General features: G+C 43.0%; 1 protein-coding gene across 1 annotated transcript in view; it reads left to right on the top strand.

Moving 5' to 3' along the window:
* The window catches only part of CCDC34 (coiled-coil domain containing 34), a gene marked incomplete in the record, with an annotated part of 365,523 nt that overhangs the window by 243,390 nt on the left and 97,091 nt on the right, over positions 1-25,042 (top strand). Inside the window, 1 exon segment of the mRNA XM_044059167.1 lies at positions 20,113-20,271. Coding sequence (XP_043915102.1) covers positions 20,113-20,271 — 159 coding nt within the window.

Here is a 25,042-nt window from a genome sequence, read left to right as displayed (position 1 = left end):
GGAGTAAAAATCCACCGAGTGGTGAACTGCAGACTATACAGTATACCTTTAATAAAAATTAAAGGAGCACGACGGGCAAATATTAAAAAAAAAAACTTTTTTATATCTTTTCTTGAATGTTTACATATTACTAACCTGTATTCATCAGAAAGTAGTAGTCACTACTAATTGTTTTGTGTGTGTTACCCTCAGTGTCCTCCTGGGGGCAGACATCCTGATCAGAGCTTACTTTGTTCGACAGTTAAATCTTCCCCATAGTGTACTGTGATGGCACGGATTCATTTAGAATGGAAGAACAGAGAAACGGTACTAATTTTGAGAGATCTTGGTGCTAGTATCTCTTACTGTTCTGCAGTGCCTCTTGCATATGTTTTTCCTGCTGATGTGTTACAGATTCTATGAAAAAAAGCATTTCCAAATATCCACTCATTTCTGATATGAGACTTTTTTTGGTAGCTACTGCTTTTGTGTGTGCTTCATTTCTTTCTCAGATTACTCCACCCATTTTTCTTCCCTCAGTAAGCACAGTATCACACTTCCTGTCTGCAAGATTTAGTTAATTAAATCACCTATGTATTGCAAGAGATGTCAGAACGGCCTGTGTGGTGTGCCAGTAAGAGTTTCCTCATCTTCCTTATCTTCTTGTCAGCTGGATAGCAATTTCACATTAAATAATGTTGCAAAATGCTTGTATCAATTCTTAACATGCAGGAGTGTAAGTATTCCATAAACTGTGCTCTGCTCTGTTTATTATAATTCATATTGGCTACTCAACAGTTATGTCTGCAAAGAAATGCTCCACCTTCCACCAAGCAGTCTTACTTGATCATCTGTGGGGAATTCCATAAGTAGCGCTCTTTGCTTCCTCTCTAAACAATCAGCTGGCAAAAGTCTGCCACAGTACTCCATGCATGAAGGCTTGGAAGATGGATGCCTTTTCTTTTGGACGAGAATGTTCTTGTATGCTTTTCCTCCCTTTCCAGTAATATTCAAGGTAATTCTGAAGATTCAGTAGGAATTGCCAAGATCATTGTGGTGACTCCTTTTGGACCAGGCAACTGTGGTTCTCCTTTCTTTTGGAAATGGCCAGGGTCAGTTACCACAAGCTTCCTCACAGAATGGATCTACTCACAAGGTTGTTTGATACAGCTCAACCCCAATCAACTTCTGACTGCTTGGATGATAGGGTCATAATTCCCTTGAGGCATCTGTTTACTGAAGATGTACAGCAGGTATTAATGGAGAAAATAAAGCCTGCTAGTTGAAAGTCTTATATTAGCAAATGGAAAATCATTTCTAGTTGGTGCCAGCAGTATAGCCATCCCCCTTCAGGGCAAGCGTTTGCCTGGTTTTATATTTGTTCGAGTTGCTACCCTATGGCCTTTTTTACCTCTTCCTATCAAGGTTCATTTGTTAGCCATTTCAGCATGTCTGCCCATTGATTCCCTCTTTCAATGCATTCTCATGTGAAAATGTGTTTGAAAAGGGGCTTTGCATAAAGAGATCTCTACAAAAGATAACTGGTGGCTCCTCTTTCGGATCATAATTTTATCTTTAAAATAAATAAAAGTGGACCACTGGAATTGGTATGTACTGAACAAGTAATAAAATACAAAAATGACTGAGTAGCTCAAACTCGCACAAAATAATTTAATGGGGGAGTGTTTCAGAAATGCTTTTTACTCCTTGCTGAACTTGACGTTTATTCAGTGGTTCTGATAGTGTCACTACTGACAAAAGCTCTTAACTTTATTACAGTTTTTAACTTTGCAAATTAGTTATTCTGTGCAAGTTTGAGCTACCTGCTCTTTTTGTATTTTAATTTTGTGTTTGAGAAGCAACATTTGCTCTGAGTCAGCGTATTAGGCTTACTTGAGGTTTTTGGCATGGAAAACTGTTTTACTGATTGCTGTGACCTCTGCAAGAAAAGTATCTTGACTTGCAAGCTCTAATGGTGAATCAGCCCTATCTCATTTTCTGCAGCAACGAGGTTTCTTTTTGGAAGGGGTTGGATTCTAGAACCTGTAGCTTGGTCCTCTTTATATACTTTTACAAAGCAGTACAAGCTTGATTCCTTCTCTGGGTCTAGATCAGGCTTTGCTGGGCCCATTCTCTGGGTCTCCTGGATCCTTCCCCTTTCACTTCCCAAATGTTGAATGCTAGGTTAATCTACCCATATAGCTAAGTGCACTGCAGTAGTGATCAAAATAACTAACATTGTACAGTTGTATAAGTGAACTTTCCATAACAGTAAATATTCAAAAGGATCACTGGTGCAGTAGACAATCTTTCCCTCCATTCTTAGTTTGAGGATGTTATTTTACCATTGTGTATTATATGTTTACTTTCAGCTATGTCCCGTTAGGGTTCTGCCTCCTGCTGTCAGTTGATATGAAGACTTGGGGTATGGCGCTCAATCCTGTCTTTTTAGGAAGCTCAGTTTGAGCTGATGGTTTGTGTGTGGAAGGTGCACTGAAGACTTGGAAGCTAGCTGGATGTTAAATTTTTGGCATGATATAACCCATATAGCTAAGGTGACTGCAGCAGTGATCATTCGAACCTCAACTGTTCTGTGTGTTTGCTTGAACTGTACTTTTTTTGGACCATCTGCTACTGAGGTCCTGAAAAAGTGTGATGAGGGGAGAGAAAGTGATTTAGGGAGGCATTCAGATTTTTCAGCTTTCCTCCAAGTTTATTAAAGGTTTTACACCTGCCCATGCACCTTATCTTTTATTAAAAAAAAAAAAAAAAAATCAGACGTAGCAAGCTTCTGGCAAGCAGACTTTCAAAAGCAATGTCAAGGGTTCTCCAAAAAGAAAGTAGACGTTCTGCAAAAACAGGACAGTCCAAGTCTGAATGACTGTCTGCAAAGAGTGTCCCTCTCCCTTCCCACCCTGGCAAACCTTTAAATCTTCCTCAAAATCTGTCTTTCCATTACTCTCTATGGTAGCAAATAATCTGAGATAAATGGATACTGAGAATGATCCATCAGGGATACAGGTGACTGTGGGCATCCCCACCCCCTTTTCAGTAGATTCTTCCTCATCCACTGCCATATGGATACTGAGAATGATCCATCAGGGATACAGGTGACTGTGGGCATCCCCACCCCCTTTTCAGTAGATTCTTCCTCATCCACTGCCATATCAAACTTTTTTTTTTCCCTTTTTGTCATTCAGCATCCACTGATTAAGGAAGTAGTAGAGGCTATCCTCCTATCTCTGATAGGCAAAGGTTTTTATCCACAAATGTTTTTTGGTACAAAAAAAAAGTGTCCTGGAGACCAGTCTTGGATCTTTCTTTTCTAAACCAGTTTATGTGCCCCAAAGTTCAAAATGCTATCCCTTCACAACTTATCTCCGATCCCCCCTTTAAGTTTCTTAGTAACTGTAGATTTAATTTATCACATTCCTATATCCTCAGATTTCAAATGTTTTAGTTTTTTGTCAGGATTTACATTTTCAGTTTTCTGCATTACCCGTTATGTTATCCACAGCTCAAAGGGTATTCACAAAGTTTTTAGCCTCACTGATTACCTTGCAATCTAGAATAGCTTTCATATTTTCCTTATTTAGACTACTTGCTTACATTTGCAGAGTCTTTTTCAAAGTGTCAGGAATCTCTCACTTAGGTGAGAAATCTCCTTCAGATTGGGGCTTGACTAGAACATCTACAAGTTTTGTTTGATTACTTCTCACACAGTTGTTTTCTTGGGATATTTGCTAGATACCTTGGTTCCAAGAGCTTTTCTTCCACTGGAAAAAATAAAGTAGATTCATAGTTTAGATCTATTTCTGAGGGATTTTATCAGGCTACTCGAGTTTATGGCATCCATGATTCTTTTAGCCAGACTACTCATGAAGAAGATTCAGTAGTACCTAAAATCTATATTGTCCCAACATCAACATCCTCTGACATTCCATATTCCTGTTTTAGTATTAAATGGAACCGCTGTAGTGGAGAGACCAGTTTTATCTGAAATAGTATTCCATTTTCTCTTGTGCTCCAGTACCTGTCTGTAACTGCTGAAGCCTCAGGGTTTGTGTGGGGAGCAGTGTGTATGGGAGTGCAAGTGCAGGGTCTTTGTGCATTTTGGCTCGTCCTTTTTCCAATCGTAACAAATGTTGGCAGTAGTAAATACACTGAACTCTCAATCACTAATGGTCTCTAAACCATTACAAATGATTATAGATAACACCACAGTGATGGGCTACTTGAACAGGGGGATCAAGAGCAGACAATCTATAGTAGCATGAGATTAGCATCTTGCATCTCGCCAGTTTTGGAGCAGACGAGCTGAACAGGACAAATGCACATCCTCACCAATGGAAACTGAATCAGGGGGTCTTTAAGGAATTAATCCAGCTGTGGGAAACACTTCCGATAGATTTTTTCATCTCCATTCACAACAAAAACTTGCTAAATTAGCTCCAGGACTCCTTGCAAGTAGGCCTGGAAAGTGGATACATTTTCATTTCCTTAGACAAGAATGTTCCTGTTTGCTTTTCTAGCCTTTCCACTGATATTCAGGGTCTTTCCAAAGATTCGCGACTCTCAAAATAAGTTATTGTGGTGACTCATTTTGGCACTGGCAACAGTGACTCTCCCTTTGGCAATGGCCAAAATTAGGGCAATTGGCACAAATTTCCTTACAGAATGGACCTACTATCCCAAGACAGGAGTTGTTTGAAACACCCCATAGGTTGATAGGTTGGTACTAGGCTATCGACCCTAGGGCCTATACAAGCCTAGCCATAACAATTCCCTGGCTATTTCTTCCCACACTATTTATTTCCCTGGACCCATCTAGCAGGGTGACAGATGTGATCCCTGGGGTGAATTTTCTTTCTCCCATCCAATCGTCAAAATTTCCTTTTGAAGAGGGCCAAAGAGGCGCTCTGCTTAACATGTATGGGCAGTCTATTCCAGAGTCTGGGGAGTCTCTGGGTCAAGAACCTATCCCTCCAGCACATTTTGTTTATTGTGATGACAAGGTTTAGATCCCTGGAGTGTGTGGCTCTGAGGGATTGGGATTTCTTTAAGTGTAGCATGTCCAACAGCTCTGGGTTTGACATGTCCTTGTATGTTAAGCAGAAATTGCCTCTGAGTAGACGATATGCGACAAGAGTATAGCTGGAGTTTTTGAAGGCAGTCAGCATAGGGCATCTGCTGTAGGCCTGTGATTCTTTTAGTGAGGTATTTCTGCGGCCTTTCCAGTTGTAGATGTCTTGAGAGGTACATACCAAATGGGGCGTTGTATTCTATAGTGGGTCTAATGAGGGATGAGTACAGTGGGACAATGACCTCCTTTTTCCTTGATGAAAAGCCCTTAGTGATGAGGCGTGCCACATAGAAGGATTTCCTGACTGTTGTGGTGATGTGGTTATCGAAGGTGAGACCACTGTCCACAAGTCTGTTTATCACACTTTCTGTGTTTAGTGTACTGCCACCTATGTGGTAATTCACGGTACATGTTTTATCCCAAAGGGGATAACTATACATTTCCTGGCATTGAGCTTGAGCCCATGACTCTGAAACCTGCTACTAGGAAATCCTGTGTTACTAAATGGAAAAGATTTTCTGCTTGGTTTAAGGGTAATATTTCTCTGGTTACAGAACAGCCAGTATTTGACTATTTGAAAGGATGTGGATTCTAGAAGTATTCTAGAAGCAGCAACTTGGTCTTCTGCACATACATTTACAAAACACTGCAAACTGGATTCCATTTCCAGGTTTAGAACAGGCTGCATGTGCTCCTGGACCCTCTTCCTTCCTCTTCCCTGTAAGGATAAGCTATGGTAGTCTAACCATGTAAGTAAGGCTACATTAGCAGTGATCAAACGATGAACCCTACTACACTTGTATAAATAAACTTACCATAACAGCATTTGCTTAAATGATCATTGCTGTAGCAGCTGCTCCCTCCTCCCATTTATTTTTATAATTTTTGTTTCTAGGATGAGGACTTTGATTTTTATTTATCTAGCAATGACCTCTTTCAGGTATCTAGCCTCCCACTCACAGTAGACAAGAAAGCTATGGAGGGTTTTATGCCTAAATTCTCGGTTTTCTTTGCTGTGCTTGAGCTGCCAACAGTTTGGGCAAGTGGAGGGTGCCCTTAATCTCTAGAAGCTGGCTGGCTATCTTATCATATGAAGCATAATAAACCCATATAGCAATGGTTACTGCAGCAGCGATTGCTCAAACATCTACTGTTATACTAAGTTTGCTCATATAACTAGTTGAAATTGGTGGTATTGTCTCAGTATATGTAATGAATAAAGTTTAAGATGCAGAAGGATAATCCTTGATGTATCTTATATTTGTAGTCAAAGACATTGATTATAGTTGTATGTGATACCCCTATAATCTTTGCATACCAACAGCTAATCAGTACTACATGACTTAAAAGGAAAACGTATTTATGACTGGCTGACTGACAGACTGGACCAGCTTCTGTACACAAAAGAGGCATGAACAATTTTTAAGGGTGGGAAGGGAGAACAAAATGGCAAAGCTTTAGCAAGAACAATTAATATCCAACATACTAAAAGACTTATCTTTCCATTCTGGAGTGATACTCTACAGCATTGACAAGTGCACTGTACTAATTTTAGCTGAAGTCAGCTAAATGAAAAGTTGAGGACTGCTTTCTTGAATTGCTTACCTACATTATGTCTGTAGCCACTTGCAGCTTATGGGTTGCATTTCATCATAGTATATGAGCATATTTGACAGTCTTGGCTGTTTGGGAGAGCTGTACAACCCACCCAGCACTCAAGGAGCAAGATTCTATGGTACAGCCATTACTGCTGTTGAAGAAGAGGAGATGGAGCCTTTATTAAAAAGTGGTTTTCATGAAACATCCACATGATATTTCAGAATGTTTGTCTGAAACTTGGAAATTTGCATTCAGTTCATTATGGATGTTGGTATAATTAGACACACATAATTAAAAGCATTACATAAACACACTATTATTACAATGCTTTATCGGAAAAAGGCAGAGGTTTTAGCACCAGAAATGTGGTTACAATAAAGATAAGGGAGCATACTGGGGTTGAAGGGTGCAAGTATATAGCTGACTGTCTATTATATGTACCTTACAACAGGACAAATGTTTGAGGACGGCTAGGTTCACATGTAATACAACACGTGATATATCTGGCTAGTTGTGAAGGTTGCCCTGCCTTTTTCCTTTTATATAAAAAAAAAAAAAAAAAAAGACTGGAAGAAAACATCAACAAAAGATAATTAAATGAAAACTTTTTTTTTACATTTTCCTTTTTTTTTTTTTTTTTTTTTTTTTTTTTAGAGAAGTTGACTGTTGGGAGAAAATGTGAGGATTTGGAATAATGTTAGCAAAAAAAAGAAGTGTTTTGGCAACTGAAATTACAAGCTAATGTTTCCCATGTTGGAATGAGTTAATTTCTAGAAAACCTATTTTGAAGTCCAGGAAATTAAAATAATTTAACTGGATATGATTGGTGAGTTGTTCACTGAATATTGTTTAAGATATTTAAGTGATGATGTGATGTGCTATTGTCTGAAGTCCTGGCAAGTGATGTGCAAGGATAAAAGCGCTAACCTGTTGTGTTCATAATGGTGTTACATTCCAAAAATATAGCAACATCCAGGGGTTACGTCATTCGTTTTTCCGTCACAGTTCCCAAAAACAAAACTGTTCCAGATGTTCCACCCAGTTAAAAGGGGCAAGCAACCTTAGAAATTCAAACGTTGCTAAGGAGGAGTCATCCAAGAAGTCCCCACAGACAAGAGAGGATTCAAGACTTACTCAAGATTCTATTTACTTCCACAGAAAAGAGGAGTCTGGAGACCCATTTTAGATCTCGGCAATCTAAACAAATCAGTGAAAACGAGCAAGTTTCAGATGGTGACACTGCAGTCAATACTTCCTTTTTTGGAAAAATTCAATTGGAGGTGCTCTATAGACCTTCAGGATGCGTACTACCATATACTGATGGAAAAGCGGTCCAGAAAGCACTTGCATTTCTGGCTAGGAGCCAGTCACTTCCAATTTTGAGCTCTGCCCTTGGTCTCACAATAGTCTCCAGAGTGTTCACCCAAATGCATGGCAGTAGTTGTGGCTCACCTGAGACGTCAAGGATTCCTAGTGTTTCTATATCTGGACGACTGGCTCATAACCGCTCCGACCAGACATCTTCTGCTACAAGCTGAGGAATACACTCTTCTACTCTGTTGCTTTCTAGGGATTGCCAAAAATTACGAGAAATCTGCTCTAGAGCCATGTTAAAACTTAGTCTTTATAGGAGCAGAAATAGAGACACAACGAATGATAGCAAAGCTTCCTCAAGACAGAGTGGATGATTTTCAGTATTATGTATGAATGCTGATCAGAAAGAAATGAGCTTCTTCCAAACTAGTTCTTCAAGTTCTGGGCAAATGGCCACCTCAGTTGTCCTTATTTCTTGAGCTCTTCTCCATATGAGAATACATCAGTGGTTACTTTCAACACAGTTGTCCATTCTAGAACTACCAATGACAAACAAAATTTTAATAGCCAATTCATGCAAAAAAGATCTCCAATGGTGGATACGCTCTCCTCTGGTGTCTCAAGGTTGTTGCTTTATTCTTCCTCAACCCCAAGCCACAGTGACCACGGATGCTTCCTAGATGGGGGGGCGGCATTATCTGTAAGACAGTTTAAGGCATCTGGCATCGACATAAGGTCCATTTACACATAAACATCCTGGAGATGAGGGCTGTGGTTGTAGCGTTTCAAGCATTTCAAGATATCCTCCCTCTGGGAACGATATCAAATCAATCAGACAAGTCTGTGGTCTGGTACATAAGCAAGGGGGAGCCAGATCTTACCACCACTTTGTTGAAAAGCCCTGAGGGTGTGGTAATGGGCTGCTTCTTCCAACCATTTTCTGACAGCAAAGCACATTCCAGGGTGGTCCAATGTAATAGCAGACAAATTGAGCAGAGCCATACTGAGGCCTCAGAAGTGGTCCCGCAATCAAAATGTTGCAGAAGAGATTTACCAGAAATGGGGCCAGTCTTGCTGCTACCCGTTTGCTTCATCTACCAATGCCAAATGCAGCAACTACATTGCCCAGAGTCCCCGAAGGATGCACTTGCTCCTGATTGGCCCCAAGACTACTTTCTGCCTTTTTGCCAATTCCTCTAATTCCCAAATTTCTACAGAAAGTTTGTTGAAGACAGCAATGATTCTAATTGCCCCCAACAAATTTGGTTTCCCCTTCCTTCGGCCTCATGTTCGGGGTGAACCATCGATTCTGGACCCTGTCTGACTCATTTGTCAGGAATGGTTCATCCCAATCTAGGTAATCTCAAACTGACACCTTGGCAGATCAATTCCTCTGATGGCCAGGTCTCCTTCCCTTTCCTCTTCTGTCATTTTGGTGCACTCTCATAAGTCATCATCACTGAAACTCTACAAAGGAACATGGAAGAGGTTTGTTTTATGGGCTAACTCTAATCAAATTGACCCCTTTTCTGCTCTCATTCATTCTATACTAGATTTTTTGGCTAATCCTTTTAATGAAAGTGCTGCCGCAACTGTTATTTGAGTTCAATTGGCAGCAATTTTCAAACTTTCATATGGCTATGGAATCGTGTCAAACAGAGTTTGTAAAGCTTTTTTGAAAAGAACTACAGTTCTAAGACTCCCATACAAAGACCCATCTCCACCTTGGGATCTGAACTTCATTTTGTCAAATATTATATTTCCTCCATTTGAACATTCTGCTACCTGTGACTTGAAGTATCTTTCTTGGAAGACACTCCTCTTAGTAGCTATTACCTCAGTAAAGAGAGTTTCAGAATTACAAGCTTTATCTGCCAAGCCACCATATTTCATGAAGACAGTTTCTTTATGCACTAACCCCCCCCCCTTTCTTCCCAAAGTTATGTATGATAGTAACCTCAGTCAATCTACTGAATTACCAGTATTTTTTCCAAATTTTCATAACAAAGGAGAATACTCATTGGATCTATTGGATGCTCATAGACAGTTACATTTTTACCTACATAGTGTGGGAGAATTCAGACCAGCTATGTGTTTCCTTCTCTTAACACTAGGAAAGGCCTTCCATTGTCCAAATGGCTTTCTGAATGCATTTGCTTTATTTATAATTTTAAGAACAAAGCTCACTGCACCAAAAAAAAAAAAAAAAGCCCTCATACCTTTTATTATTCATTACAAGGTACTGACTCTTATCATATATCATACTGATGTTAAGTTGTCAATCTCGCCTTCATTCTTGCTGGATGGGTTTGGAGCCGAACCTCGGCTCCGACTCTGCCTATACTAAAGCTCGAGGCAACCCTATATCCCATGATGCTAGGCGGTAACTACCCATGTCTCCTTTGCCGCTTTCGCCTGTCTGTTTGAGAGTGTGTGTGTGTTTTTTTTTTGTTTATCCGTCTTTACAATTGTTTTTCCTCTCGACAAGCATTATGTCGAAGGAGACAAAGGTCTCAGGCTTCAAAAAGTGTGACTCGTGCTGTCAGAAGATGTCTCTGACAGACGGTCACACTTCTTGTGTTTATTGCCTGGGACCCCTGCACCTGCAGGACTCTTGCTCAGTGTGCCATTCATTCAGCCCAAGAGTCCTGCAGGAGCGCAGGAATAAGTTGATCCTAAGGGGCTTATTAAAGCCCGAAGGTTCCCCGGCTAAGTCCGTGCCGGGGAAGCCTTCGAAGCCACCAAAACCGTCTGCTCCGTGCTCTAAGCCTTCGGGTGGTGGCTCATCTTCTGCGACACCATCGGCCGGAGCTGATAACTCTGTATCGCAGCTGCCTGCATCGACTTCGGCTGGAGCAGATGCCTCTAGGACTCTATCTTCAGAGTCTGCTCCGGCTGGAGCTGACATGTCTACGGCTCCATCGGCTCCATCAACCTTAATGCCCTCCACACGCAAGAGGTCCAGATCTCCATCTCTGGAATCTATCCATTCGGCTCAGAGGTCACCTTTACTCTCGGAGCGGAGCCATCGGAGCCATTCCTCTCGGTCTTCCAGGCTTTCCGACCCATGACCTTGAGAGGGTGGTAAGTAGACTATTAAAGTCTCAGGCACTGGCCCAAATGCTTCGCAGCCCATCGCATCAGACAGCGGCTACGTCCATTCTACCTACCATTCCTCCTTCGACTCTGCCTCAGTGTTCGGAGCTGGAGCTCCTCTGAGCCATGACCATTGTGACGTCTGAGCCGATACCTCCCTCTTCGGCTCCGTCTGCTCCGATCTCGTCCATGGTGCCACCCTTGGAGGGATCCGGGCGCTTGGACTCTCTCGTCGGCGGCTCTGAGGGGGCGAGTGGCATCGGACCCTTGTCCGACCCTGTTCTCTCTCTCGGAGCATCGGCATTGGTGAGTTCGGCCCCATCGGCTTCGGAGCCATCCCTGTCGGTGCCAGCTGGGGTTCCTACCTCTCCGGAGTGGGAGCTCTCTAGCCTGCCTGATAGGGGTGCCTTTGAGGTCATGAGGAGCGTACTGGCTCCAGTGCCTGCTCTACGGTCAGCTCCATCAGCTCCTCCCACTGTAGTGCCTGCTGAAGTCTCTTCCCACTCTCTCGCCCCCGGCCGTAGAGATCCAACACCTCAGGTTTCCCCATTGGGAATATCCTCCTCTTCCGCGGTTTCTCCTGATCGTCAGGTGAACCCCGCGTAAGAGGACATGTAAGAGGAAGCATGTGGACTCTCCTGTGTCCGTCACATCTGACACCGACTTGGATGAGTTGGAAGGATCCCCAAGGTCCCCCTCTGAGGAGGTCTCCTTCTGTGACATCCTTGAAATCCTTAAACAGAGGGGGAACTGCTCTTCCCTTAATCCTTCCGAGGACGAGTCGGTTTACCTGGAGACTTTTGGTTCTCGACCCTTCACCTCCTGGGTGTCTCCGCCCTTCGACCCCCTTATGGAAGTGGTGGCGCGGAAGGCGTGGACGGCCCCTGATTCGATGGAACCCACCCCACGGAGGCCTTCCAAATTTATAACAGCCCCTTCTGATGAGCAATTTTTATCTAAAGGTGTCCCAGTTGATGCCATGGTGGTGGCGGCGGCAGCCACCAAGAAGGATCTGGCTGATCCTTCAGTCCCTATCCATCCGCCTAATAGGAATCTAGGACAATGGATAGGTACGGCAAGTGGATGTTTTCGTCAGCGATCTTTGCCATGCGGTCGCTGAATTACTTATGCCACTTCACCCGTCTTCAAAGAGACTTTCTTAAAGAACTGGGTGAGGTCCTACAGGATCCATCAGCTGCTGGGTCTAAGGACAAAATTAACTCAGTTAGGAACCCTGAATTCCATTGTCAACTCCTCCATGCGGCTTATTTCATATGCAGCCGATGGAGTGAGTAGGGCCGCAGGCACAGGTGTGGCTTTGAGGAGTCACGCCTGGATGCGGCTTTGCAACTTCGCGGACCCCTTCAAGGCATCTTTCAGTAACTCCCCTTTTGATGGTTCAGCGTTGTTTGGACCTCAAGTGAAAGATACCTTGACCAGATGCGAACAAGATGGCAAGACTCTTTCTGCCATAGGAGTCCGTTTTTCAACCCCATCTCGACCATATCCTAAGGGTCAAAAGGGTGGAAAAATGTGGTTCCGCAAATCACAAGGAGTCACGCCTGACGCAAGAGGTCAGTTCACCCCTAGAGGCAGAGAGGGGAACAATAACAACAGACGCCATCCCAGAGGCAGAGGGGGTCCGCAGAATCAGGGTAGCAGAGAAACCCTCTCTGACAAACCCTTCCAGCATCCCTGAGGTGCTGCCTGACTGTCCACCTTCAGAGGCAGTCGGGGGAAGATTATCGCTGTACCCACAAGCCTGGCTCTCCCTCACTTAAGACAAATGGGTGCAGTCGATCATATCCGAGGGTTACAAAATCCCCTTTATCCAAACCCCAACGATTCAAATGGAGTCTCTTCCAGACGTTCCACCCAGTCTAAGAGAACAAGCAGCACTAGAAATATCAAAGCTGCTAAAAAAGGGAGCCATCCAGCCAGTCCCAGCAGACCAACTAGGATCCGGAGTCTACTCAAAGTTCTTTTTGGTACCAAAAAAACAGGGGACTGGAGGCCCATATTGGATCTCAGCAAACTAAACAAGTTTGTAAAAAGAACGAGGTTCTGGATGGTCACTCTACAGTCCATTTTACCCCTTCTGGGCAAGGACAATTGGATGTGCTCATTGGACCTTCAGAATGTGTACTACCACATCAAAATGCACAGGCGCTCCAGAAGGTTTCTCCGCTTCCGGCTGGGAGCCAGTCACTACCAGTTCAGAGCCCTGCCCTTTGGTCTCACTGCAGCCCCCCCGAGTGTTCACCAAATGTGTGGCAGCGGTTACGGCTCACCTCAGACGTCAAGGATTCCAGGTGTTTCCATATCTAGACGACTGGCTCCTCACTGCCACCACCAGGTGTCAACTCCTTATAGCCCGAGATTACACCATTCACATTTGCAAAAAGCTTAGGTATCTCTCTAAATTTAGAAAAGTCTGCCTTGTTGCCTTGTCAGTCTATTACCTTCATAGGCGCCATTTTGGACACCATTCAGCTCTCAGCAAAGTTAACAGAGCAGAGGGTCTTGGATATTCAAAATCATGTTCACGTACTCCTTCAGAGCAACAAAATTCAGGCCAGGTATGTTCTAAAAGTATTGGGTCTCATGGCTGCAGCCATCACGCTTCTTCCCCTTGCCCACTTTTACATGCGGCTTCTTCAATGGATGCTTTTCTCCCAGTGGTCCTTCCAACAGCTCTCTATGACACACAAGATCTTAATAACTCTATCTTGCAGAAAACATCTATCTTGGTGGATGGTCTCGCCTCAAGTCCATCAAGGCGGACCATTTACCCCCCCCGGTCGCCACAGTCACAACGGATGCCTCCCTGATTGGGTGGGGGGGGGGGCATTTTCAGGGCAGGACAGTCCATGGCACATGGCAACCCTTTGAATGCCACTTGCACATAAACGTCCTGGAGATGAGAGCAGTGCTTTTGATGTTGCAAGCCCTCCAAGACTCTCTTCCCCTGGGGACTATTGCAATTCAGACGGACAATATGTCCGTAGTATGGTATATCAACAAGCAGGGCGGAACCAAGTCCTATCCCCTGTATCGAGAAGCACTCAGACTCTGGCAATGGGCAATCTCTTCTCAGCGGTTTCTGATAGCAACGCACATCCCCGGGAAGTCCAACCTCATAGCGGACAGGCTGAGCAGAGCTATTCTCATACCCCGCGAGTGGTCTGTCAAGCAATCGGTGACGGACGAAATTTTTCGGAAGTGGGGGTTTCCTTGCTGCGATCTTTTTGCAACACCACAAAACAGCAAGTGCCTCGACTTCTTCACTCTCTTCCCCCTTCCAGGCCATCCCCCCAGAGATGCTCTAGTCCACGATTGGCCTCTGGGACTTCTTACACTTTTCCCCCCTTTCCATTAATCACTCAGATAATTCAGAAAGCTACCGCCTTGAGAGCCAAGATGATCCTCATTGCCCCTTATTGGCCTCGACAGATATGGTTCCCTTTCCTGCATCGCTTATCTTTTGGAGCAGCCTTGGCATCTGGATCCAGTGCCAGATCTTTTGGCCCATCAGTCAGGGCAGCTGCACCAATCCCTCCAATCTCTCAACCTCACAGCTTGGTTGCTCCACTTCCGTACCTAGCCAAGCTCCGAATGATTTCCAATTCTGTCCGGGATATTATTGTAGCTTCCCTTTAAGTCTACCACCAGAAGGATCTATGCTAGTAAATGGCAACGTTTTTCCTTTTGGGCTAAGGCTAGGAGCATAGATCCCTTCACTGCTCCAATACACTCTGTCTTGGATTTCCTATCTGAAATCTTTCATTCAGGATCTTCTTCCTCCACAGTGAAAGTTCAGCTAGCAGCCATTTCAAGTTTTCACATAGGCTTGTCGGACTCCAGTATCATGTCCTATAAGCTTTGCAAGGCTTTTCTCAGAGGTATCTTTTTACTCAGGCCCCCGATCAAAGAACCCCCACCACAGTGGGATTTAAACTTAGTTTTTGCATCCTTGATTCTCCCTCCCTTTGAACCTGCGGCCTCCTGTTCATTGAATTTACTTTCCTGGAAGACACTCTTCCTAGTCGCCATTACATCTGCTAGGAGAGTATCTGAACTTCATGCCCTCTGCATTCGTCCTCCTTATTTAGTGTTCCATAAAGACAGAGTTTCTCTAAGAACTAACCCGTCCTTTTTACCCAAGGTGGCTTCTCAAACAAATTTAAATCAATCTATTGATCTTCCAGTTTTCTTCCCTAATTATTCAAACAAGGCAGAGCAAAATTTACATTGTCTGGACATTCATAGTCAACTCCGCTACTATCTGAACAGAACTAAACAAATCAGGAAATCTGATCAACTATTCTTATCTTATGCAGAAAGTAGAAAGGGCCTTCCGGTATCCAAGGTGACCCTGTCTAGGTGGCTGTCTTCTGTGATTATCTATATTTATCAACTCAGACGTAAAGAATTGACTACTAGGCCAAGAGCCCATTCAACCAGAGCGTTGGCTACATCAGCAGCCTTTCAAGCTAGAGTGCCAATAGACACTGTCTGTGCGGCAGCCACCTGGGCCTCTCCTCATACCTTTGTTACACATTACAAATTGGACATGGCCTCCAGAAACTGGCCAAATTTTGGTTCCACCGTTCTCAAGAGTCTGTTCCAATAAGCCACCCAGGATGAAGGTGCTAGGGACGCGGTCCCGTCCAGCAAGAATGAAGGCGAGATTGACAACTTAACATTGAGAAGTTATGTACCTACCATAACGTTCCATGTTAGTTGTCTTCTCTCGCCTTCTTTCTTGCGTCCCGCCCACCATCTCCCTAGCCTGGACAGACCAAAAGGTTTTTCCCCTTCTTCCAAGGGACTTTATCTTGCACTATTCCAAGCCCAGACAGTTGGTCCTAGGGTAGATACAGCTTCAGGTAGTGATTTTTTTGGGGAGTTCTCCTTTCTCCTCCTCCACCACAGAGGGGAGACTGAATTGGCTATTTTTCAGCTACCAAACGAGATCTGGGTAGTTACCGCCTAGCATCATGGGATATAGGGTTGCCTCAAGCCAGTAAAATTAGCTCTCGAGCTTTAGTATAGGCCGAGTCGGAGCCGAGGTTCGGCTCCGAACCCATCCAGCAAGAAAGAAGGCGAGAGAAGACAACTAACATGGAACGTTATGGTAGGTACATAACTTCTCATTCTTTCTGCTCCCTTGTATGCATACTTAATAAAACTGTAAGCAGTACTTAACTACCTTTGTAAAATTATTTCAAACTTTAACTTTTGTCCTGCAAAACCTGTTAACTATTTGGGAACCATCTTCTGAATATATCTGTCTAAACCCTTTGACTGAACCCTTGTAAATATTACTCAAACTGTATCTTAGTCCTACACTGTTTAACTATTGTTAAAGTAATGAATAATTCTACTTGTCAATAAGTTTTGCTCTACTACCTGGTTTGTATGTATATTTTTCATTGTATAAATGTCTTCTTAATTGTCAAGCTTTTCTCCCTGGGCCTCCACTGAAAATGGACCTGGTCCAGCTGGATTTTCCCGGTTAACAAATGTAAAATAAGGTAGATTTGGCCTCCAGGAGTAGGGCATCCTTTGGTTCTATGGTTCTGAGGAATATTCTACCATGAGCCACCCAAGAATTAGCTTGGGATGCAGTCCCACAAGTGAGAATAAAGGCAAGATTGACAACATCTCATAAAGAAGTTGTATGCTTGCCATAACATTCCATGTGTGTTGTCCATCTCCACTTTTATTCTCACTACCCACCCACCTATCCCCTGCCTACGCTCCTGGAAGACCAGGTAGTACTAATTGGATATCATTGGACTCTAGAGCCTCAGAAACCACTTTCCTTTTAAGCTGTGAATAGCTTTTCTTGTAATATTATTTATCAGGGGCAAACAAGATCTGAGTGAGTTGGGGAACTGTATTATGCTTAAGGTGGAATCCCCATGAGCTTTGCTGAAGGCCTCAAGCTTTTGTAAAAGGCCAAGATGGATCCGATGGATCGGATACGACCCACAAGTGAGAATAAAGGCAAAGATGGGCAACACACATGGAACATTATGGTAAGTACATAACTTCTTTTTTTCTCCACCATCTGTGGAGTACAACTCTGGAATAGCAGGTGCTATACCAAGATGATTTGTTTTGTTTTATTTTGTTTGTTCATATCAGTATTGCTGATGGAAAGCAATGTCAGTTTCTTGAGTATTACTCTGAAATAAAGAAGTTTTCTTAAGAGAAGCCGAGCAGAAGGTAATTGATTTGTTTTTCAAAGGACCAAGAACTATGCATTATATAAGCCAGAGTAAAATGTGTATATTTGGTTTTGAAATACAACTAGTGCTCCATCTACATACAATTCCTTAAGATGATTAACATTGACTTAGTAATTTTATATGTTTCTCTGTACAATATGCAAAATTGGCTTTGTGTGTATGTATGCATGTGTATATACATGGGTTTATCTTTATAACAGCAAAACACAGTGGTGCGATTACTCATATGAGCTAATCGTAACCATAAAAAGGAAAACAGCGACAGTTTTAAATGTTCGAAAATCAATAAATCGAAAAGCAGATAAATGTCGAGAAAAAAATTTAATGAAGGTAAAGCAGGGGGTCAAGCCCTGCTGCACCCCCCACACCCCCCTACTTTAATATTCTAACTCAGAGATCCCACTACAGTTGGGAAAGGACCATTTCCCAATCCCCACTATAGTGCAATCTGCCCCAAAATGCCGAATGTGCAATGAACGAATGTCAGTGTGCATTCGCTCATTGCACATTCGATCCTTATTCCGTTCGGTGTTTGCAACTGCCTTTCAGACAATTGCTGTTCGCCCTTGTTCAATACGCACACATGAAGGTAAACCATATATATGTGTTTATGTATGCATTTCTGTATGTATATATATATATATATATGTGTGTGTGTGTGTGTGTGTGTGTGTGTGTGTGTGTGTGTGTGTGTGTGTATATAGCTGCAAGAAAGACCCAGTCAGGCTGGAGTCTTTCACTGTTGTGGAGGTCCATGGAATATATGCAGGTGAAACATTAAGGACATAACAGTATTTCAGCCACAGGGGGTTTAAAGTCTTCCATAGTAAGAGTTCTAGCATGGCTATGTCTTGCTTGCAGTTTTTACTCTCTGGTTTGTTTTGTGTAATCTTTCTACCCTTTAGTGTGGATGTTTGGGTTATTTTGTTGGGACCCTAATGTTTATGGACATCAGGTTTGATTTTAAGTTCTGTGTTTCTGAAGTATGGTCAACCAATGCTATAATGACAAGTTATAAACAAGGCCCAGAACATTCATCTCTACAGTTAATGTGGCTTGGCTTTATTGACCCGAATGTACTCATAAAGACTTAAAGTAAAATATGTAAAATGTTTTGGGCATTCAGAAGCCATATAGCTGAATTACTGTTATGTCCTTAAGGGGTCATTTGCATATATCCTGTGGCTGTGGTCCTCCATTACAGGTAGTGTAGTGTATTAAACAGTGACTATTCTAGCTTAGCTGGGTCTTTCTTGCAGTGTTTACTTGTGTGAACTTTTTACTCGTATACTTGTGTGTGTGTGTGTGTGTGTGTGTGTGTGTGTGTGTGTGTGTACATATATGTATCTGTGTCACTTGATAGATCACTGATTTTTTATTCTGTCAAATAAGCAAACACAGTTGACTGAAAACTCTTCTGACTGAATTACAATTGCTAGAAAATTCTACACCATCTATGTACTGTAAGTCCCCCCCAGGGGGTAGCCCCCTTGCACTCCCCAAGTTGGGGGGCTTTGCTGTTCATACTTCCCTTACTTGTATACTAACCCCACAGTTGCACAACTGTGGAGAAAGGTAGAAGAAGAAAAAAGTCACACAGTCAATAAGTGCTGGCAAGCAAATGTCTGCATAATATCTGGGGTATGACATGACAGTGACCACTGACAATCCACACATACTTTTCTAGACTCACTTTCCTACTATGATCAGAAATTGCACCATTGCATACTGCCTGTAGACTTCTACAGTTTTTTATTAATTGTGATTCAAACGAGTGTTCGACTGTGATTTAGTCAAATGAGAATACAGTCAAGTGACATAGACCCATAGTATGGTAAAGGAAACTGAAGTTTTTCTGATTGGTGATGGATTTAGAGCATATTTTGTTGTTGGTAATTTTTTTCTGTTGGATACATGTGTTTGTGACCAAGTGGTCCATGCTGATCTTTTTGTCAGCTATTTGAGAGTTGTTTGAAGTTGTGTTCAGTGGTTCCTTGTATACTAATACACACAGGGAGTTATGTAACTAAATGTATGAGTATACATTAATTCTATGAAAATATTTCACTAGAATTCAAGCCACGAAATATGAGGTTGTGAACCCTAAAGTACTGGGAAAAAACTTTTCTCCATGGGTGTGTAAGCTCCCTGTGCACCTCTCAGCCCTACATCTCTAAATGTACTGTCTCCAAAATCAAACAACCAATAGTGGCGATGAGATGAAATTTCTTAACCAATGTTCTAGTGATCTTGCTCTAAACACATGCCACTTTTCAATGAATTGGAACCCTAATAAACGTAATAGATTCCAGTCTTAATGTAACATCACCTCAGCTAAATCAAGGGCTTACGCGCACACTAGTGTGCACACTATATAGATATACATATAGATATAGATCTATAAACATACATGTATGCGAGTGTACAACTATAACAGGTATACATCTTACTATATCTGTCTGTGTATCTCTCTATCTTTATTTTACATATGTTAACTGGGGAATTGAGCTGGGCAAAGGACTCTTTTTAGCCACAACCTTGGCCAGAGGTAAACATAAGAAAAGGATAGTGGAGTTTATTGCAGTAAATATTAAGTGAATGCAGGAGCAGCACTAGAAAACGTAGCTACAAGAAATATATAAATTATAAATTGAGGAACACACACACACACACACACACACACACACACACACACACACACACACACACACACACACACATATACCCAATTTATTTATGTAGTGACCAAGTTCAAAATGCTTTTGTTTATTATTTTATGCAAAGGAAAGGATTGAAAAAGAAATGAGACTTAGAAAAGAGCTGGAAGAGAAAAAAGCAACAGAGGAAAAAAAAAGGCAAGCACAAGAAAAGTCTGAACAAAAATACCAAGAGTGGTTGCAGAAAAAGAAGGCAGAGGAGTGTGAGAAAAAAAGGAAAGAACAGGTAAGTGTTTTGTCAACTACAGAAAAGCAAAAATGAATCCCTAGTGGATGTACAAGTATTTACTGAATGCTAAGGTCTATATTTTCTCCTTAAGTGCAACTAACCTATTTCTTTCTTTTAGCAGTCACTGTTGTTTAGTAGGGTAAAAGCTGTTTATGTACTAGTTATTTATCAGAGCCTGCATTTAAATAAATACTCATTCTGCTTAATCCAAACATAACTTCCATTTTTTTTGGTCAGTATATCATATTCTTTGATTATTTCTGGGAGTGCAGTATCGTAATTTGCTGAATGCTGACAGTGGAAATTGGAGATGTGAAGTTGTTCTATCTCGCCATTCATTCTTTACCGATGGGTTCAAAGCCGATCCTCTGCTCCAACTCGGCCAACTGCAAAAGCTCAAGGTCTTCAACCAGATCGAGGCCAACTCCCTATCCCATGATGCACCCTGATCTTCCCTCAGATCTCGTTTGCTGCTGCAACTTGATCGGACGTTCAGCTCTGGCCAGTGAATAACTTTTCTTATTTAAATATTATAGCTGTTATTTTAGGAAAAATGTAACCATTTAGCCATTTATATAGCAGAGTGTGTAGCTTGTTCTTGTAGTTGGATCTTTGAATATTTAGATTAGATCGTTCATCTTTAAGGACGTTTTTTTTTCTGTTAGGCCTGCTCTTCTCTCTATCTCTCTTAAATTAGTGGCCACATTTTTAGGTCCTTTATTTCTCTTTACTCTTTAGATAAGAGTATTATTTAGCCCTTCCACAGGGCATATAGTTACCTTATAACGTCTAGCATAGTATAGTGCGTTTGATAGTTTATAGCCCTTTTTTCCCCACAGGACACAGAGTTTTTCTTCCTTTTTCATATCAGTTTGTGTTGTTTAGCCCTTCTTTTTTTACAGGGCGTAAAGTTACCTTTACTTTTTCCATAGTAAAGTTAGTGGCCGTGTTTTTAGGCCTTTTTTCTCCATTATTATTTTGTATACTGTGTAGTGTGTTAGAGTGCAATTGCAGCTCTTCTTTTTATACAGGGTGTATAAATAATTTGTGTGTGTACTTATTTTTAAAGCCTTTCCTTTTGCGAGGCTTGAATAGTTGTTGTGTGAATCTTATTGCTGTTGGGTTGTTGAAGATGTCTCAGCAGGAGAAAGAGAAAGCCAAGTCTGGCTTCAAAAAATGCCCTAGATGTGAGCAAAAGCTGTCCATAACAGATGGACATATTGAATGTGTTTACTGCTTGGGAGAGGTTCACCTGCAAGAAAGCTGTTCTATATGCCATTCCTTCAGCTCAAGAGTGTTGCATGAGAGAAACAGAAAGTTAATTGTCAAAGGTCTGCTTAAATCCTCCTTTCAGGAGTCGTTGGGCAAGTCAGACAAACACTCAAAGAAGATGGAGCCGACAAAATCTTCATCTACATAGAAGTCAGCTTCTAGTAAAGTGTCGAAATCAGTTGCGCAGCCTTCAGAACCGATCGTTATGGTTAGGAGCCGGTCCCCGACCTTGGAGCCGGTATCTCCTACCTTAAAGTCCCCTATACTGCAATCTGTGGCTTTGTCACATTCCTCACGGTCCTCTAGTAGACTGATTTGGATGTGGACTGTGTGGTGAAGAAGCTCCTACAGATAACCGGCGCTAGCAAAAACTTTATCGGCACCGACCCAGGAGGCTTCGGAGCTGATCTTGGTTCCACCTACACCTTCTGTTTGTCCTCTGATTTGCATGGATGTTTCAGAGCCAGAGAGCATGAAACTGATTATTGTGGACCCTTTGGGTCCAACACCTTCTATAGGTTTTTCGGCCCCAACTACCCTGATACCTTCGGTGCCGACCAAGGAATCTCGGGGCTGACAATCATCGGTCGGGTCTGGGGAGGACAGTAGGACTGACTTGTCAGTGCCGATATTGGTGCTTTGGCTCGAGTGAGCTCAGTCTTGACCTCTGGGTTGGAGCCCTCTGTACAGGTGCAGATGATTTCCATTGGTTCTTCGGATCCAAGGGATTCTTCTCGTCAGGATCGAGGGGCCTTCGAGGCTATGAGGAGGGCTTTGTCCGCCCCGACAACCACTCCATCAGTTCGAGCAGCTCCCTCCCTGAAAGCACTGGTGTCTGTCTCTTCATCACACACTCCATTGAAGCTCAGAGATTCTGAGCCGCAGGAAGCTCCATTGGGTGAGCCATGTTATTCCGAGACCTCTCCAGAAGCCCCCACTGAAGGAGTGTCTAGGAAGAGACTCTGCAAGAGGAAGCGTTTGGGCTCCCCACATGAGTCAGTCACTTCGGATACAGACTTGGATGAGTCTGAAGGGTCCCCACAGTCCCCCTCAGAAGATATCTCCTTTGCAGATATCTTAGAGATTCTTAAACAGAGGGGTGGATGGAAATCCCTTAACTCTTCTGATGATGAGTCAGTTCTCCTGAAGGCTTTTTGGTCTAAACACTCCACCTCTTGGGTGTCTCCACCCTTCGATGAGTTGCTGGAATTACTCACTCGAAGGTTGTGCGAGTCTCCACACTCCACGGAGCCTGTCCCTAGGAGGCCTAACAAATTTATTACTAGCCCACAAGACAGACTTTACCTTACTAAAGGAGTACCTGTTGATGCTATGGTGGTGAGAAGGAATTATCAGAGACTTTTTCATCTGTTCAGCCTCCTAATAGGGAATTGGGAATCTAGGATTATGGACAGATACAGAAAGCGTATGTTCATTTCAGCGGCCTTCATTGTTCGATCACTGAACTACCTCTAACATTTTACTAGGTTACAAAGGGATCTCCTGAATGAGCTAGGAGACACCCTACAGGGTTCAGTAGCTGCAGGAGTTTCGGACAAGGTAACTTCCCAGCTCTCCACTCTTAATTTGATAGTGAACTCTTCCATTCGTCTGTTGTCTTATGCAGCTGATGGTATGAGCAGGGCAGCGGGTACAGGAATCGCTCTCAGGAGGCATTCCTGGATGCACTTATGTTCCTTTGTGGAATCCTTTAAGTATTCCTTCATTAACACCCCTTTTGACGGTTCGTCCCTTTTCGGACCCAAGGTAAAGGAAACTCTTACCAGGAGTGAAAGACCTTGTCTGCCGTTGGGAGTATGTTTTTCTACCCTGAACAGACCTTACCCCAAAAGGAGGGGAGGTTGAAAGATATGGTTCCATAAGTCTCAAGGATCTTTCCAAAACACTCGTGGTGACACCACCTCTAGAGGGAGAGGAGGGGGTAATAATGGAAGACGTCGCCACGCGGCATGGGGGTCAGCAAAACCAGGGCAATAGAGATCGGTTCTTTGGCAAGCCCTATCAGCGCTCCTAAGAGGAGGGCTGGCTGTTCATCTCTGGAGGCAGTCGGGGGACTGCTATCTTTGTACCTAGACGCCTAGCTAAAAATAAGACAGCTGGGTACAAAGCATAATATCTAGAGGATACTCTATTCTCTTTACCACTCCACCCCCTCTAGTAAAGAAAATTCTAGACGTTCTACCCAGTCACAGGGACCAAGCAGCCTTAGAGGTCCAAAGGTTGCTGGACAAAAGTCATCCACCCAGTCCCAGCAGACCAGAGAGGATATGGAACTTACTCAAGGTTCTTTTTAGTTCCAGAGAAAAGAGGGGACTTCTTGGGCGATCTCCACTGGTCGCTTTCTGATAGCAACGCACATTCTGGGATGGTCCAACATCTTAGCGGACAGGTTAAGTCAGACTATACTGATGCCTTATGAGTGGTCTCTGAATCCTTCAGTAGCAGACCAGATCTTTTGTGAGGGGGGTCAGTCTTGCTGTGATCTCTTCGCATCTCCTTTTAATGCGGAGTGCAGCTACTTCTTCGCTCTGAACCCCCAGCCGGGAGAGTCCCCCAGAGATGCTCTAGTTCATGCTTGGCCTCCCGGTCTTCTGTATGCTTACCCTCCAGTACCTCTTATTCCGAGGTTTCTACAGAAAGCTTGTCGACTGGGGAGCAAAGTGATCCTCATTGCTCCGTTTTGACTTTGCCAGGTATGGTTTCCCTTCCTTTGGTCTCATTTTCTGGCTCCATCTTGGATCCCATTCAGGATCTTATTTCACACCCCACGGGGGTTCCTCATCTAAGCCTGGACAGTTTGAAGCTCACTGCTTGGCTGCTCCAGTTTCCCTAATTGCTAGGACTGCTGGATTATCTTTTTCAGTCAGGTTTATTCTGGTGGCAGCTCGTACGTCTTCCACCAGGAAGGTTTACCGTAGCAAATGGAAACTTTTTCCTTTTTGGCTTCTCAGAGGAGTTTAGACCCTTTCACGGCTCCTGTTCCTGCTATTCTCGATTTTCCAGCAAATATTTTTAAACAAGGAGCAAGCCCTTCTACTATCAAAGTTCAATTGGCTATCTCTCATTTTCACGTGTGTGAGAATTATGCTTCTCTAGCCTCTTCCAGACTGTGTAAAGCCTTTATTAAAGGTACTTTCCTATTAAGCCCTCTGGTGAAGGATCCTGTTCCCCCATGGGACCTTACTATGGTTCTTCAAGCTTTGGTCGCTCTGCCATTTGAACCTGCAGCAACCACGGATCTTAAGTTTTTGTCTTGGAAAATAGCATTTCTAGTGGCTGTCACCTCTGCTAAAAGGGTTTCAGAACTGCAAGCGTTGTCTATTAAAGTTCCATACATGATTTTCCATAAGGACAGGGTTTTCCTTCGTACAAATCCTTCCTTTCTTCCCAAGGTCGCATCACAAGTTAACATCAATCAGACCATTAACTTGCCTGTTTTCTTTCCAAATTTTGCTAACAAAATGGAATAAGACTC

Source organism: Protopterus annectens, chromosome 17.part0, assembly GCF_019279795.1.
Source record: "Protopterus annectens isolate FY-2018-M chromosome 17.part0, PAN1.0, whole genome shotgun sequence".
Lineage (NCBI taxonomy): Eukaryota > Metazoa > Chordata > Ceratodontiformes > Protopteridae > Protopterus > Protopterus annectens.
The sequence above is the reverse complement of the archived record's forward strand: the minus strand, read 5'-3'. Positions and strand labels throughout refer to the sequence as shown.